General features: G+C 36.0%; 2 protein-coding genes across 9 annotated transcripts in view; one reads left to right on the top strand and one right to left on the bottom strand.

Annotated features, from left to right (window-relative positions):
• Positions 1-16,972, bottom strand: part of DST (dystonin) — a gene marked incomplete at its 5' end in the record, with an annotated part of 497,398 nt that overhangs the window by 295,233 nt on the left and 185,193 nt on the right. The window lies entirely within an intron of this gene.
• LOC306665080 (thymocyte nuclear protein 1-like) lies at positions 6,280-7,400 on the top strand. The gene has a single exon (XM_079146341.1). The coding sequence runs from the start codon at positions 6,606-6,608 to the stop codon at positions 7,020-7,022; it is 417 nt and encodes a 138-aa protein (XP_079002467.1). The 5' UTR covers positions 6,280-6,605; the 3' UTR covers positions 7,023-7,400.

Here is a 16,972-nt window from a genome sequence, read left to right as displayed (position 1 = left end):
TGAACTAAAGGAAAAACTAACATTTATTGGATTATTATTCACCAACAGTGCCAGGTACTGTTCCAAATTTACATGAAATAATTCATTTATCTCACAATAACCCTAGAAAGTAGGTATGATTACTGTTCCCATATTGTAAATGAAGAATCTGAAGCACATGGATGTTCAAATTGTCAGAGATTAGAAACTAGGGATGATTGAAAGAATGAGAATTCTTACACTTCAGAGTACAAGATGGCAGAACAGACTGCATGCTGCATGTGTTTAGCAAAACTTGCTTAAGGCAAATGCACAGGGAGTGAATAAGATCCTACTCTGGAAATTTAAGCATGTATCAATTAATTATCGTCTTTTTTAAAAACTTCAGATGAGTAAACTGAAACAGAGATATATCAAATAATTTAAACAAGGCCAAAGAAAAACGTGACTTTACTTGGATGTTCTAATTCAAAAAAACTAGACTGAATGTTCTACATTCCTAGACACTAAACAAAATGATACAAAATAGCTCAAGACACTATAGTACTTCATTATCTAAGATAGGCTGCAATTCTCACCAGGGTAAGCAATAAAGCATGAAACACTGTAACACATACTACAAAATACAAAGACTTTCACCCTTCAGAATTAAGATCAAAACTCAGAGAAGCACATCAAGGATATTTCTTGATTATTAACACTTTGTTTAAAAAAAAAAAAAAGCTCTAAAGAGATTTAAACATGGAATCAGCTAACAACTTTCTCTATAAAAGTGAATACTATAATGTTCATCTGATTTAATGAATTAGATTAAAAAACAATTTTCATAAACTACATGCTCTTAAAAATGCGACTGAACAGTATTAAATTATGCCAGTTATAAAGTATTAATTCTTTGTCATCAAATATTCTGAGTATCAGAAACTTTTAAATAATGAACTGTATAAATAAGATATACTTCTACTACTTCTTATCCAGCTTTTAAAGACAGCTACAGTTATAAACACTTTGTTATAGTGGTAATGGCCCAAATGTAGAGTAGAAACACTTGAGTTATGTGATTTATACATGGAACCTAGTTTTTTTGAGTATTAACAGTCAAGGTTGGTGGTGGTGGGGGGGGTGTTCAGTCTCCTCCTCACCACCACCCACTGAGCACCAGAGCACCATGACATCCACTCATTCCCTGGTGGCAGCACACCAAGTCTAGATAATTTTTAATGTCAAGATAAATTTGTGCAGTTTTCTATTCTAATGAATGAAGAGGTGCACCATAATCCATTTCGCCACTTCCCCAGCCCTGAGCAATTATGACTGCTTCTAGCTTTCACTATTATTATAAAATAGTACCATGACCAAAACACATTAAACTTTTGTGCACATACTTATTTTTCCTTATACTAAATTCCTAAAGTGAAACTTCAGAGTCAACATGAACATGTACCTTGTCCAGCAGAAAGATTGTTAGTAAAAATATTGTTTGAATTGGTACAATACTGAATACTTGAGAGCATACTAATTTTTTTGAGGATATTTATTTTTTTAAACTGGTATATTTTGTTATTTGTACTTTTTTGTTTTTTTTTTACATTTTTTATTTGTTCTTTTTAGTTATACATGAGAGTAGAAATGTATTTTGGCATACCATACATACATGGAGTATAACTTCCCATTCTTGCAGTTGTACATGATGTGGAGTTATACTGGTTATATATTCATATATGAACATAGGAAAGTTATGTCCAATTCATTCTACTATCATTCCTATTCCTATTCCCACATCCGATCTGGTGAACCTCCACTACCCCGACAACATTCCCCACCTATTGTAAGCATCTCACATATCAGAGAGAATATTTGGCCTTTGGGTTTTGGAGATTGGCTTATTTCACTTAGCATAAGAGTCTCCAGTTCCATCCATCTACCTGCAAATGCCATAATTTCATTCATAAGGCTGAGTAACAGTCCATTGTGTATATATGTTAACAATTTCTTTATCCACTCATCTGTTAAAGGGTACCTAGGTTGGTTCCATAGTTTAGCTATTCTGAATTGATCTGCTATGAACATTGGTGTGTCCATGTCACTAAACAGTACTGATTTTAAGTTCTTTGGGAATATGCTGAGGAGTGGGATAACTGGGTCAAATGGAGATTCCATTCCAAGTTTTCAAAGGAAATTCCCTACTTCTTTCCATAATGGTTGTACCAGTTTGCAATCCCACCAGCAATGTATGAGTGTACCTTTCTCTCCACATCCTAGCTAACATTTGTTGTTGCTTGTATTCTTGATAATTGTTCTTTTTACTGGAGTGAGATGGAATCTCAGTGTAATTTTAATTTGCATTTGTCTAATTGCTAGTGATGATGAACATTTTTTCATATAATTTGTTGACCATTAGTATTTCTTCTTCCGTGAAGTGTCTGTTCAGTTTCTTTGCCCATTTATTGATTGGGAGACCATACTAATTTTTAAATATTTACATTCTATAATCATTGATACACACATGCACCTGTCTTAATATAAATGATATCTTTTAAAATAATGTGCTTTATAATGGTAACTGTGATGAAAGATTCATAACATGAGATTTGTCACCTTAACCATTTCTAAGTATATAGCTCATTAGTATTAAATACATTCAAATTGTTAAATAGCCTCCAGAACTTTTTCATCTTGCAATATTGAAGCCCCATACCCGTTCAACGACTCCTAATTCCCCTCATCCCTGAGCCCCTGGTAAACACCATTCTACTTTCTGTTTCTATGAATATGACTGCTTTGGATATCTTACATAAGTGGAATCAGACAGTACACTTGTTTTTTTGTGACTGGCTTATTTAACTTAGCATAACATCCTCAAAGTTCATTCAGGTTTTAATAGATGCCTGAATTTTCTTCCTTTTTAAGGCTGAATAATATCCCACTGTATGTACAGACCACATTTTGCTTATCTACATCCATCAATGGACACATTGGCTACTGTGAATAATGCTGACATGCAAAACAGTCATGCTTATTTACTAATAGCAAATAGTTAAACCTTATGTTAAGAGTCCTCATCACAAAGAACACCATTTTTTTCAAGGAGAGTATATTTCCATTTTATGTGGCTTATAACTTCATCCTAGTACTAGACCCAAACTAGCTATTTATCAGCACTTGAACATATTTTATAAAGAAACTCACACACTAACAAAGAAAAATTAACAAACCCTATCTCCATTTTTAGAGAGTAGAATAGGGAGGAAAGACAAAGAAAGGAAAGTCCATCCCTTCTATCTTTTAACTCTTGGGCTCCCAAAATGAAGATGGACTCGGTGACTAGTGGGTGCATAGACTGTGCCTAGCCTAACTTCAGGAGGGGTCAGGCTCCAGCATCCACCAGAGTTCCAGCAGTCTACCTCCAAGTGGGGAACCTGCATCTTCCTTCATGCATAGACTGCTTCCAGGTATTCAGATCACACTTCTTAGAGATTTTCCTTCTTTTCTTGTCCATAATCTCTCTTGCTATTCTGGAGAAATCCCATTACTTCTCTAGAGATAGAATTTCAAACTTGCCAGAAAGCAAGGTTTTAAAAAAACTGCCCAATCCTCTGACTTCTCATTAAATGAGTTGTATCAACTAGGAGAGTTAACAGGTGCTATGATGCCTATTTTACAAAAGATGAACCTGAGACTTAGATTAGTACACAAGAAACTTTCCCCATGTCACAAAATTTGAATGACTCACACCAAATTGGAACTTAAAGTCTGTAAGATTTGAAAGTCTGTGTTCTCCTGTGTGTACTATGTTTTATAAATTCTCTTATTAATACCTAACCCAGGCAAAAATCAATACTCTTCTCAGAACATCAAATTATCATACTTTAGATACTGAATATTCTTATTCAGAGTCTAGACATAAAAAGACATCTTTTTCCTCCTTTTAGGCTCCCACTAAGAATATGCCATCAATAAATACAGCCATATATCACTTAAAGATGGGAATGCATGCTGATAAATGTGTTGATAGGCACATTTTGTAATAGTGCAATCAGGGTGTGTACTTACACAAACCTAGATATAATATAAATATAAGTCAATCATTCAATGTGGACTCTTTGTTGTTATTTTGCGAGGGATTTTTGTTGCTGGGAATTGAACCCAGAGCCTCACTCATGCTAGGTAGGAGCTCTACTGCTGGGCTATATCCCCAGTCCTTGATGTGGCCTTTGACATAATCAAAAGACATCATACACACAAGTTTCAGAGTAAACTTCTGGAATGAATAAATAAAAGGAATACACTCTAATGATAAAAATTATAGTAGGTACCAGTAACACAGTCATTTATTATGGAGTATCATATACTCTGCCTAATTCTGCGTGCTATACTTTTATATGACTGGCAGTATAATTGGTTTGTTTACACCAGCATCATCACAGATATGTGAAGAATGAGTCATTCTAGGACATTAAAACAGCTCCCATATCACTAGGCAATAGGAAATTTTCAGCTCCATTATAATCTGATGGGACCACTGTACTATGTGTGGTTTATCATCAACAGAAGCCTATTTTGCAGTGCATGACTATACATCTGTACAGCATATTATCTTTCATTTGTTCACAAAGAGTTGCCAGTTTGCTAATTGGCAATCCAGGGACTAAACACATGTTACTATTTTTAGTTATTTGTGCTAGGGATTGAACTGAAAACCTAGTGTGTGCTACTACCTTATTTTCTAATTACTCATAAGCTAAACATGACTGGGTAGAGAAATCTACTATTATACTAAGAGAAATGAAAATTAGTATGTACTGCTATGAAATCTAAAAATGCCCACTGTTTTAACTAACCAAATAAATGAAAGCAGAAAGTTGGTTGCTTTCCATAGAAATCCCCATTTCCCTGGTCTTGGCTATTCAGACCAAAGGCATTTGAATCAAGAGTTGTCCAGCAGGAATGCTACTTATTAGAGAGTAAATAATCAACCCAGTAATTTCTTCCACACTTAGGAAGATACCAAGAATGAAAAAAGAGAGGTCAATCAAAGAAGGCTAAGAGACTGGATGAGAGTAGTTGATGCCAAAATCTCCCTCCGACCCAGACCAATGGGTGTCCTAACCCCTTTATGCTTTCCAAGTAGTCTGAGCAAATCTCTATACCCTGAAACTAAATAAGACTGGTTAAATAGAGATGAAGTAGAAACAAGAGACTATTTTGCATATTGTAGGAAAGAGCAAATAGGTAAATACATTAATGTTAGGAACAAGGAAGACAGTACAGGAGAAGGTACAGAAGAAACCCATAATATAATATTTGAACAGGGAATCAGTAATAAACTTGTAATAGAAAAAGAGATATCTATCTTTTAGGTAATTCTATGGAAAGGACCTACAAGCAGTGATCACAGATATCAATGCACACATCTAGTAGCCAGATCTTAATTTCCAAATATGAAGACCCAAGAAAATAACTGACTCCTTAGGAAAATAATTGATACAGAACTAGGGTAGAAGAAGCACAAAGTGAGCTGGAAACATCATCTGGTGCCAAAAAACAAAGATGGAAACATGGTGAAAGGGCACAGAAGCCAGCTTCCAGGCTCCAACTAGACAAGCTGGGGAAAATTAAGCATCAAAAAGTACAGCAGTGAGAATGGATTCTAAGACATTGAATTAAAAAACATGAGTCAACAGGAACATTTAGAAAGAAGAAAAGGAGGGAATAAAGGAAGCTTCTCTTTACTGAACAATGCCAACTAATAAACAAGAAAGATATGATCATTTTTACAATTAAGTAATAGACTCTGGCAATCACCAAGGAATACTAACCACTGGGTAAAAGGCTTTTGGGAAGCATGATCAGCACAAATCAGCTACCATTTACCCATTAATCACAAAAAGTACCCCCAAATGTTCTTTAACAAGGCAGATCCAGTAGATCCCACCTTGAATATCAAAATTAGCACTACCATTAGTGGGATACATTCTACATCAGCGCCATGGTAAGATTTTTTTTTGCCAAAAAATATTTAATTTGAATCCAGTCATGAGGAAATAATAAGACAAATCCAGAGTGTGGGAGATTCTGTAAGATAAATGGTGAGGAAAAGATAGTTCTAGAATAAAGGAAATATATAGTCAACAAAATGGAATGTGAGGTTTTTATTTGGATCTTGGAGTCCTGATTGTAGGGTGGGGGGCAAAGAAGAGCAGGGAATTAGAAGTTAGAGAAAAATCAAAAAAGGATACAAAATATGTATTAGATGGTATTATGGAATTCCAGAGTTGAAAATGGTATTATGAGGCGTTGCCGGCCTTGGGTCTTTGGTGGTCCTTTTTGTTGAGGGTGGGGCTGATGTTGGGGAGAATGGTTAAATGGATAAGACGGGGCTCAAGGGAAGACCTGGGAAGAGTTTAAGGGCAGGCTATTTGAGATGGAATGGGAGCAGTTAACAGAGGGAAGAATTTGACACCCTTAAGTACAGTTTTCTGCTTTTCCCAAATCGGAAGCCCTTTGAGCTTCCTCGCGTCATCTCCATCTTGCTCTGCGCTTTTCGAAGGGCAGTGGAGTTCCTTTTTGTATCTTCCCGTTGATTCCAGAACCCTCTGCACTTCAGCCCCTTGCAGAGAGAGACCATGCCGAGACCCCGGAAGAGACCACCCAGGGCTGCTGGCCCAGAAAAGAAGGGGCAATCAGAAAAACGAACCAAATCTGAGAATTTAGGTGAGGCATCAGCTAAAGTGGAAAACTCCAGCCTTCAGAAGACTTCAGCCTTTAAAAAATGTGGGAGAAATCTAAGCAACTACTGGCTGATGAAGTCAGAGCCAGAGAGCCGATTAGAGAAAGGTGTAGATGTGAAGTTCAGCATTGAGGATCTCAAAGCACAGCCCAAGCAGACAGCATGCTGGTATGGTGTTCGAAACTACCAGGCACGAAATTTCCTTAGAGCCATGAAGCTGGAAGAAGCCTTCTTCTACCATAGCAACTGCAAAGAACCAGGCATTGTAGGACTTACGAAGATTGTAAAGGAAGCTTATCCAGACCACACATAGTTTGAGAAAAATAATCCTCATTATGACCCATCTAGCCAAGAGGACAACCCCAAATGGTCCATGGTGGATGTACAGTTTGTTCGGATGATGAAGCGTTTCATCTCCCTGGCTGAGCTTAAAACCTATCACCAATCTCACAAAGCTACTGGTGGCCCCTTAAAAGATATGGCTCTCTTCACTCACCAGAGGCTCTCAATCCAGCCCCTGACCCAAGAAGAGTTTGATTTTATTTTGAGCCTGGAGGAAAATGAACCAAGTTAACTGAGTATTGCTGCAGTGGACAAGCCATTACTCTAAAGGTGGCAAGGTTTTACAAAACAAAGGATGGTGTGCAGAGGCTTGTGTGTTAAGTTCACCTGATAGTTTTTACACAGATATTTTTTTCCTACTTCTTTCAATAAAACATTTAATGTCAAAAAAAAAAAAAAAAGAAAAGAAAATGGTATTATGATTATGTAAGTGAAGATTCTTCCAGAGTTGAAAATGGTATTATGATTACATAAGTTAGGATCCTTAAACTTAAGTATTAAGAGACAGAGTGTCATGATGAATTCAATGGTTCAGGAAAAATTTAAAAATGCAGCATGATACAGAGCACAAACACAACAAAATATGACTGTCAGTGAACCCAGGGGAAGGGAATCCACAGCATTCACATAACTAACTGCTCTTTCAACTTTTCTACAAGTTTTAGGTTTTTCAAAATAAAATGTTGGAACCTTCTCAAAGTACCCACCAATAATTTTAACAACAGAAGAGGTTCTGAAATAGAGAACACTATTCTTTAAAAGAAGAGAAGCAAACATTTTTGAAGTTTGTTTCTGGAAGTATAAACCTTAAATATATGGCTTTTTATTTGTCCAACAAATAGTAATTTCAGACAGGCTCTCCAAACTTGAATAAAGATGCAGTAAAGAATATGTATATTGCCAGACGTGGTGGCACATGCTTCTAATCCCGGCAGCTCAAGAGGCTGAAAACAGGAGGATCAGGAGTTCAAGCCAGCCTTGGCAACTTAGTGAGACCCTAAGCAACTCAGCAAGACCCTGTCTCTAAATAATATAAAAAAGGTTGGGGATGTGGCTCAGAGGTTAAGTGCCCCTGGTTAAATCCCCAATACCCCACCCCCCCAAAAAAATACAGAATATGTATATCATTTCTGACATATAATTATGACAATTAACTACCAAAAATACTGTTAAAAGTTGCCAAATGTGCTATCTTATCAAATTTCTAGAAGAAAAATAATTTAAAGTGAAAGACTGCATTATAGTTTCTATTTTAAATGCACATTAAAAGGATAGAAATGAATTGCTAAATTTTCTTTGTGACATCTGGATGAGGTGTAATGGCACTCAGAAAATGTTTAAAATGCTAATATAGTGACTTATATAAGGAGAAATGTCAAGGTTTTTTTTTGTTGTTGTTGTTGAAATGAACACATAGTTTTTAAGGTATGTAAACCAAACATTTTAATGCCAACTGTCAATCTGCACTGCAGCGGAGGGATTTAAATAACTTTCAGAAATTTAACTTTCGGTCTGCTGGCCCAGCAAGATGTACCACCAAAACCACCAAACATGAGCTCCTGCTCAGTTTCTGCAGACATGCTGCACTGTCAAGAAATGTGACCAAACTCAAAAAGGCAAAGTATTAAATAGACTTATTATGACAATCTGAGGACTTTCATCATCTCTTTATTTTTTGTCACAATCACATCATTCAGCTCTGATTAAATGGAGCAAATGAACTCACAGCTTCTCTCTACCCTGTTCTGAAACTGCATTGCATTGACAGTAATGGGATTTATTTTTAGGATATAACCCTACAAATGAGGAGAAAGGTAAAGGAGCTGATCCAACAACACAGGAGAGCTGGAAAACAGAACAAGTGGTTCCTGACCTAACAGCTGAAGTCTAAGCCTACAGAATGAAAGGCTGAGAGAAGCAACATAAGACAGCTTGAAATCCTCCAAAATCCCACTAGAAATGGACATCATCAGGTAGGGATGGAAGCTGGGCAGAGCTTGAAACAGAACAAAGAAGTCTAAGAAGCAGTTTCTCCCTTCCTTAAATGACTGTCCAAAAGGCTGGAGGTTTATTCTGTGAAAAGAGTAAAACAGAGAATGTCTCTAATCTGCATGGCAAGAGACTAATATGGAAATTAAGCACATACTAAAATTTAACATCCTCCAACCAATATCCACCCACACAGCTCCCAAAGGTGGAGCTGAAAAGAGTATGCTCGGAGGATCTGAATGGCCCCAAGGAAAAGACCTCCAGATTCTGACACCAGGGTTGCCCCAAAGCAAAGACCCATCAGACCATCCCATCGTAAAGGTGAAAGCTGACAGATCCACCATGCGGACAAGGGCATCCATAATCACCTTTTCAATGTGAGTGGGTACATAGCCAAGAAGATGTCTAAAGAAAGCCCTTAATATGAAATCAGGGGACTAAACCAAGTGACAAGGTTTTTTCTTTGTTTAAGTAATTTTTAAAAAGCAAAGCTAGAAAAGGAGATATAAACTTACAATATTAATATCCTTAGAAAGGAAGATACACTGCATCCATAAAATAAGAATAGGATGCATAAAAATAGAAGAACCAGAGCATGAAAAATGAATTCTTGGCAACATTAAAGTATGATGATAGAAAAAGGAAAACTCAATAGAAGGGTTAGAAGCTAAAACTGAGGTGACCACTTGGAAACCAAAAGGCAGTGAAAAAGTCACAGAAAATCATGGAAGAGAAGATTCACGGCAGGCCCACAAATAACATGACAAGTGAGCTGAGGAAAGGAAATTTAAGACTTCCCAATATCAAAGGAAATGAACTTCCAGATTAATAGAACAATCCAGTACTTAGCATGGAGGATAAAAAGGAACCTACATAACAGCATAGCACATCACCATGAAATTTCAGTACAAGAAAACACCCTAAGGCAGTGTGGTTCTCAACTCTGGTTATATATTAGAATTACCAAAGAAGCTTTGCAAAAATACCTATATGTGAGTGATACTCCAAACCAGCAACTTCGAAACCTCTCATACAAGGATTTGGTCAAGTTTCAAGACAAATCTAAAACAAAGACTAGGTTGAAAAATCACTGTCCTAAAACTTCCCAGAAAGGAAAAAGGGCAGGGTAGGAAGATGGATTGAATGATCTTGAGATTTCTTAACAGCAACAGTGAATTTCAGAAGATGACACAGTATCAGTTTCAAAATTCTGAAGGGAAAATTATTTCCAACCTACATACTTATCAAATAATTACAAGGGCTTCAATACAAATATTTTTCCAGGACTCTGAGGTCTCACAAAATTTCTCTTCCATACGCCTTTCCTCAAGGTGCTACATGAGAAAGTAGCACCAAAATCAGATTGCAAACCAAGAAAGAGGTGAATAGGGGAATCGGCAAATAGATCTAACATGGAAACAGGTGAAAGACATTCCCAGAATAAGTCATCTGTGCCCAGGAATAGAAGACAAATACCCAGAATGGACAGAACAGCACTCAAGGAGAATAAGACCCATAAAGATAAAATACCTGATTATTCTGAGAGAGAATTTTAATAACCAGAGATGGATTTGTGACTAGCTACATAGAAAAAGCAGCAAAAGGGGCTGGGGCTGAAGCTCAGAGGTAGAGCGCCCGCGTAACACATGTGAGACCCTAGGTTCGATCCTCAGGACCACATAAAAATAAATAAATAATAAAATAAAGGTATTGTGTCCAACTATAATACCTACAATTAAAAAAAAAAAAGACAAATGTTAACTCCAGATAACACAGAAAGTTGCAAAGAAAGGAAACATCATTACATTATACTCATGCCTCACCTGTGAACAGCATTTACTAAGTTACAAGAAGGTGACACCGAACACATAGCCAGACAAATGAAAACCATAACTACATGTGAGGATGAAGGGCTGGGGAGTATGACACGTCTGGGGCAGAAGGGGTGAGAGTGAGCTAAACATTCACCTTCCAGAAAAGGAATCCAACAGATAATTGTAAAACAAAGTATCAAGAAGTAGATTTAAAATATATTGTTTAGTGATATGAATACCAAACGAAACGGCCAAAAGTCTCAAATACTTGTCTCTGGGCTGCAAGCAGTGTTAGGGGTGACAGAGACTTTTGTGATAATCTCTGTACATCTACTTCACTTTTAAACTAAGTGCTTAACAATTTGATAAAAAATTAAAACTACGCTACAAAAATATTGTTATATTCTACAGTAACAGTACTGGGAAGGGGAAAAGAAAGAGGAGTATATCTAAAGTAAATCCTCATCTATCAGAATAGGAATTAATAGAAAAATAAGGTATTTTTCACAGTTTAAACATTTAGAAACATGGAAGTAATAACCAGAAACATTAAAACATGTTTTCAAATGGTTTTTAGGAATAGGATAGGAAACAGGAAGACAGAAAACCATTTATTCATTTTCATTATAAATTTTTCATGGTAACCATGTGCAAACAATATCATGTCTAAATAAAAAAGTTTTTGTAAGCTTCTGAAAATTATTCAAAAAGCTTTGTTTTTAAGTTCATAATTTGCTTTATTTACTGAGTTAATTCTGATGCAATTCTAAATAAATTTTTTAACTGATACGGTACTGATTGTCCAATTATATGATTTATCCATTTATACTTATAAATTTATCCATTAGTATATTGATAGGCATTTATTTACAGTTTCTCCACTGACAGCAACAAAGATTTAAAAAAAAAATCTACTTGTACATGTACAAAACATTCATCTGTTGTCTTCAAACTTTTTGCCTTATGGTTCCCAAAGAATTTTTAACCACTTACACATTTTTTTAACTAAATTTCAGACTTTCATTCAGATTGCACCAGTTTTCCCACTGACATCCTCCTTTTTTCTAGAATCCCATCCAAAATTCAATAATGCATTAAAAAAGTTGTCACATTTTCCGTCTCAAAAGCTGTACTTTACTTCTACTCAGGAACTATTTGTTTATTAACACTTGAGTTGTGAAGGTTAAGCAAAACATTTTAAACTCTCAGACCAAAATTCCCTTTGCTATAAAAGGGGGGGAGGTAAACATCGCTGAGAATATCTAATAGAATAATGATATAAAAGGGCCCTATCAGCTTTTTTTTCCATACTAAAAGTATATAGTGCTTTGTAGGTATTAGTCACAAGCTAATCAAGGTTTAGATTATAAAATGATCTGGAGGGAATTAAAACCCACTTTTCCTTCAAGAATATGCAACTTCATCTTTGTAATTACAAGGAGAAACCAAAGACTCTTGTCATGTTCATAAGGGACTTCTGTTATAACAAAATGCTCAAGAAATTCTGGGGGGTGGAAATCATGAGTCCAAAGAAGTAGTACTATAAAGTTTATTAAATGTTCTAATCTTACTGATTCATGTCATGTATTGATTAAGGGCAAAACTAAAGCTGATTGGTAATTCTTTAATATCTAATCCCATCCCTACTCCTTATTTCTTTTTTTACTACTGCATTTAATTTTTATACTTAAGGACTAATCAGAAAACAGGTTTGAAAACAGCATTATAAGCAAAATGAATGAGTACATGAATTAGTAACATGAGTAACATATTTCCATTTTATAATGATATAAAAAATAGCATTACATTTTCTAACCTATATAGACAATGAACAAAATTTTTCTTAGCTTTATAAATTCAAGGACCACATTTCTTAACTCTCTTGGAGAAAAGATTTAAGTTAATCCTTTAAACTCAGTAACAAGAAGGGATGCCTGAGCAAATATCACTTTAACAAACACAGTAGCATGTAAGAATTTAATAAATACTTATGTTTGGACTTTACTAACACTAGTTTGTTTTGGGTTTTCTTTTTAGTAAACTCAGAACATCCTAGTAAGGATTCAACTACTGAGAGTCATATCAAATATTGACTCCAAATGCGAACTAGGCTCTAACAAGACCTCAAGACAAAGACATCTTTTAGGACAAAGCATGAGCTCATGGGAACATACTAATTTATCTTACATAGCACATCGCCCTAGTGTCAAACAGCAAGACCTTTCCCTTGCTCTACACACATTACACCCATTGATGTCCATGGGAGCCTGATGCAGGAAAGGAGCACCATGTGGCCTCTCGTAAAGTGGAAAATTGATGTCTGCTTTTTGAATGTTGTTTGCACCTGGCTGCCAGCCAACCCAATATAAACATCACCATTCATGAAGTGTTGGATAATTCCTTGTCTTCAGTGAATTCCAGACTTTTGAAAAGGTCAAAATTTAACTTGAGAAAAGAGAAATCATTATACTTAAGAAGGCTAAGAACATAGAAAGAATATCATACAGTAAAACATGGTACAATACTGACAAATGATCTAAAAGATTCTACTGTCGATGACATGAAAATCTATGGTACAGTAGCTGCCATTTTGGGGGTGTTTTTTACGTGTTAAACACTGAGCTAAATGCTTTACAGATCATCTCACTGGATTCTCATAGAACCCTTCCCCCTGGGCACTATCTATATTGGGCAGGTGAGGAAAGTGAAACAGTTTAACAAGCAAAGCCAAGATTGTAAAACCCTTCTTCTCTTAACACAATGGCATATTCACTGTTAACTCTAAAACAGGGGGCAACAGTATTAACTAGTATCTGGAAAGAGCCTATTCCTGTGGAAATCATTTTAAAAATGTATGCTACAACCTTATTTGACAATTCACTCTGTTTTGCAGAGTTGTTTTCCTTTTCTTAATCTCCACATTAATGATGCTACTGCTTTAATACACCCTCAGTTTCTTAAGTGTTCAGGAGACTGCAAAATATAATACAACAATTTGGAGGGTCATCTCTGAACAATCTGAGTACATGTATCTTTTACCTAAGCTAACGACTTTTGATTTAATTATCAAACTTTCACATAATAATTTTCTGCAAATGCCAGAGGCAAAGCTTTCCTTAGAAAGTTATGACGGGTCTCTGCTCCTTATCCCACAGCCTGAGTCTTAGAGGCAGACCATGCTGGCCAGCAAAGTCAACGCTCATTCAATGGTGCAAGAGCTCAAACAGTTTACTACGCTGGTAATCCCAACCTCCAGGTTATTCCAAGATCTTCCTGTTAAAACTTTAAGACAGGGCTGGGACTGTAGCTCAGTGGCAGAGCGCTTGCCTAGCACACGTGAGGACTGGGTTCAATCTTTAGCACCACATAAAAATAAACAAATAAAATACAAGCATTTGTCCACCTACACCTACAAAAAAAATTTAAAAAAAAAAAACTTTAAGACAACAAGCTAATAAAATGCAATGCCACAGAAATCTGTGATTCATGGGGGTAATCTGAAAAGAACAGGTAAGATTTCTTTGTAACCCAATTTCCTAAAGTAGAAATTTTGGAGCTAGAAATGAAGCAGCCTTCCTATCACATAAATCAAGGCAAAGAACAGAGGTCAAGGGTCACTACCTCATCTCACCAAATCTCCTAAAAAATTCTGAATACCAAACCTATTGATCAAATTCAGTCTTACAGATTATTACAATTTAGCCAGTGGGGTTTTGCTGCATGAATTTGATTATATCCTTTAGAGTTTTGATTCATAAAATCAGGATATCAGACATAGGTTATCTAATATGTATGTCTTGCACAATTAAACAGCAGACATTATCAAGGGTTCTAACTACAAATTAGATTTAACTACACTTAGATTTAGATTTTTACCGTAAGGATTGAATACATGGCAGACACATTACCAGTAACTCTGCAATCAGAAGGATAAGGATAATTTCCAAAGTCTGAAAAAAGGTTATTACAGTGACTTTGAAATACATTTCTGGGAAAAGGTGCCATTAAATAATACTTTTTAAAATGTAAAAAGTATTTTTAAGGTAGTTCTAGCCCTAGTTAGGCAGAAATAAATGTTTGGAGACAATCAAAATTTCGCACACACTAATTAAAAGAGAAGGAAGGAATACGAAACATTCTATTTCTTATTCCAAAAAATTGTGAATTTCCTGGGGCTTTTAAATATATCTTAGTCTTTGATGATAATTAAAATTCTGATGTAGCAAAGTACAGATTCACCTGAATTTCCACTATAGTAATATATTTTTGGGGAACTATATCATCCTAGAGACTCTAATGGCCACACTAAAGTAGCTCCATTCAATACATTTTCACAGAAGAAATGAACCATATTAAACCAAACCCAGGTTCTTCCCAAATCTTTTAGAGTAGACTTTTCATTTCGGTGATAATAATTACCAGTAATCCCTTACCAGTAAAAATACTTTCCTCCACGACTAAGTCATAAAAAGAATCAAGTGTTATTACTATATTTTTCCATGTAAAAACTAAATTTTGCTTCTACCTTACTGTCCCATACTTCCTTTTTATTTTTTTCTCTGTGGGATATTTTTTCCAGACAGATTTTACATTGTTATTACCTTTTTTCCAGGGCTGCAGCCCTGAATGAATATCTCTGTCTTATCATCATTTGGATGTTTGGATCTTTGTAAAACTTAAGTAAACCATAGGTATTACCCCAAGCTGAGACAGATTAAATGATTTGGAATTCACTGTACAAAAACACAGAAATCATATAGATATTTTAGAGTATTAAATTCTTTCCTCAAATTTCCTTTGGGGTATAAAATTATGATGATTTTGGTTATATAAAGACCATTTTCATATTTTTAATTTCATATTTTAAACATTTAAGTAAATATGTACTTATTCTTAAGTGAGCACTTATTCATTAAAAGTACTCCAGTTGTTTTTTTAGTCTTTAAAACAAGGTCCTAACAACTGAGAAAGCTCTTCAGCTAACTTGATACATAATTCATAAATGTACATCATGCAGTTTCTAAGGAAACCAAATCCTCTGGAATTGGGGAAACAAAGTAGGGAGACAAGAGTTTTGATTTCCTACGTGGCTATTAACAAACTGAATACCTTCCTTATGACTCAGGTAGTTTATATAGAAACAAAGTAAAACACAGGCTCTCTAGAAAATCAGATTCAATATTTGAAGGTAAAATTTCCATCTTATCTTAAAAAACAAACTAGACTTGGTATTGAAGGACCTCCAAAAAGGAGACCCCGACTCTATCCCTCGGACCGACGGCAACCCCAATCAACCACAGGAGGCGTCACTTGATGCAAACCGCAAGAGGTGTTTATTCCAGCGCGCTGGGACCCGACTCGTGACTCACGCAGGAGTGCAAGGGTCGAGTCCCTAGCAGAAAATCTTACAAGCTTATAAAGGCAGAAAACCACACATCGGGAGGGGTCGCACATGAAAGGGAGAAAAGGGAAAAGAAAAGAAAAAATGGGGGAACAAAGCTGCCGGGAAATTCCAAAGGGGGTCTAAGTTGTCTGATAACATACAACATGTTTTACAATGTTTTACAACAGGGCGTAAGATTCTGGTCAATAGTTTCTGGTAATCCTACTGTTTGAGCACTATTTAGTCATCTAGCCCAATTTACTCTTTTACCCTCTGTTTGGGGCTATTTCCTGGAACAGCTTTTAGGGGCTTTTGCTCCCATCACTGGGAGGGTGACCTCAGGGAGTTAAGATAACTGGGAGAGTGACCTCAGGGAGTTAAGATAACCAGGAGGGTGACATCAGAGAGTTAAGACAATGGGCAGGAGACCTTAGGGAGTTAAGATAAAAAATGTTCATTCTTTAGAACAGCTTACAGCTTAGAAATGTTCACTCTTTAAAACAGCTTAAAAAAATGTTCATTCTTTCATTTCCCCATTTTCTTTTCGGAAAGTTCTAATCATGGAACTTCTGTCTCTACATATTCTTCCCCCAAATTGTTTCCTTGGCGGAGGGACTGATATTGTTGCCTGAGCATTAGCACCTGTACAGCACTTACTCTTTCCCTGATGAAGGTAACTAGGCGATTTAGGATGCAGGGCCCAAAAGTGAGGAGTAAAAGCAGTATAACAAGGGG

This window comes from Sciurus vulgaris (genome assembly GCF_902686455.1).
Source record: "Sciurus vulgaris genome assembly, chromosome: 7".
NCBI lineage: Eukaryota > Metazoa > Chordata > Mammalia > Rodentia > Sciuridae > Sciurus > Sciurus vulgaris.
Note: the sequence above shows the minus strand (reverse complement) of the source record. Positions and strands in the feature narration are given on the sequence as shown.

Excerpts from the sequence above, each read along its gene's own strand:
- LOC306665080 (XM_079146341.1), top strand. The coding sequence starts at position 6,606 with ATGCCGAGACCCCGGAAGAGACCACCCAGGGCTGCTGGCCCAGAAAAG.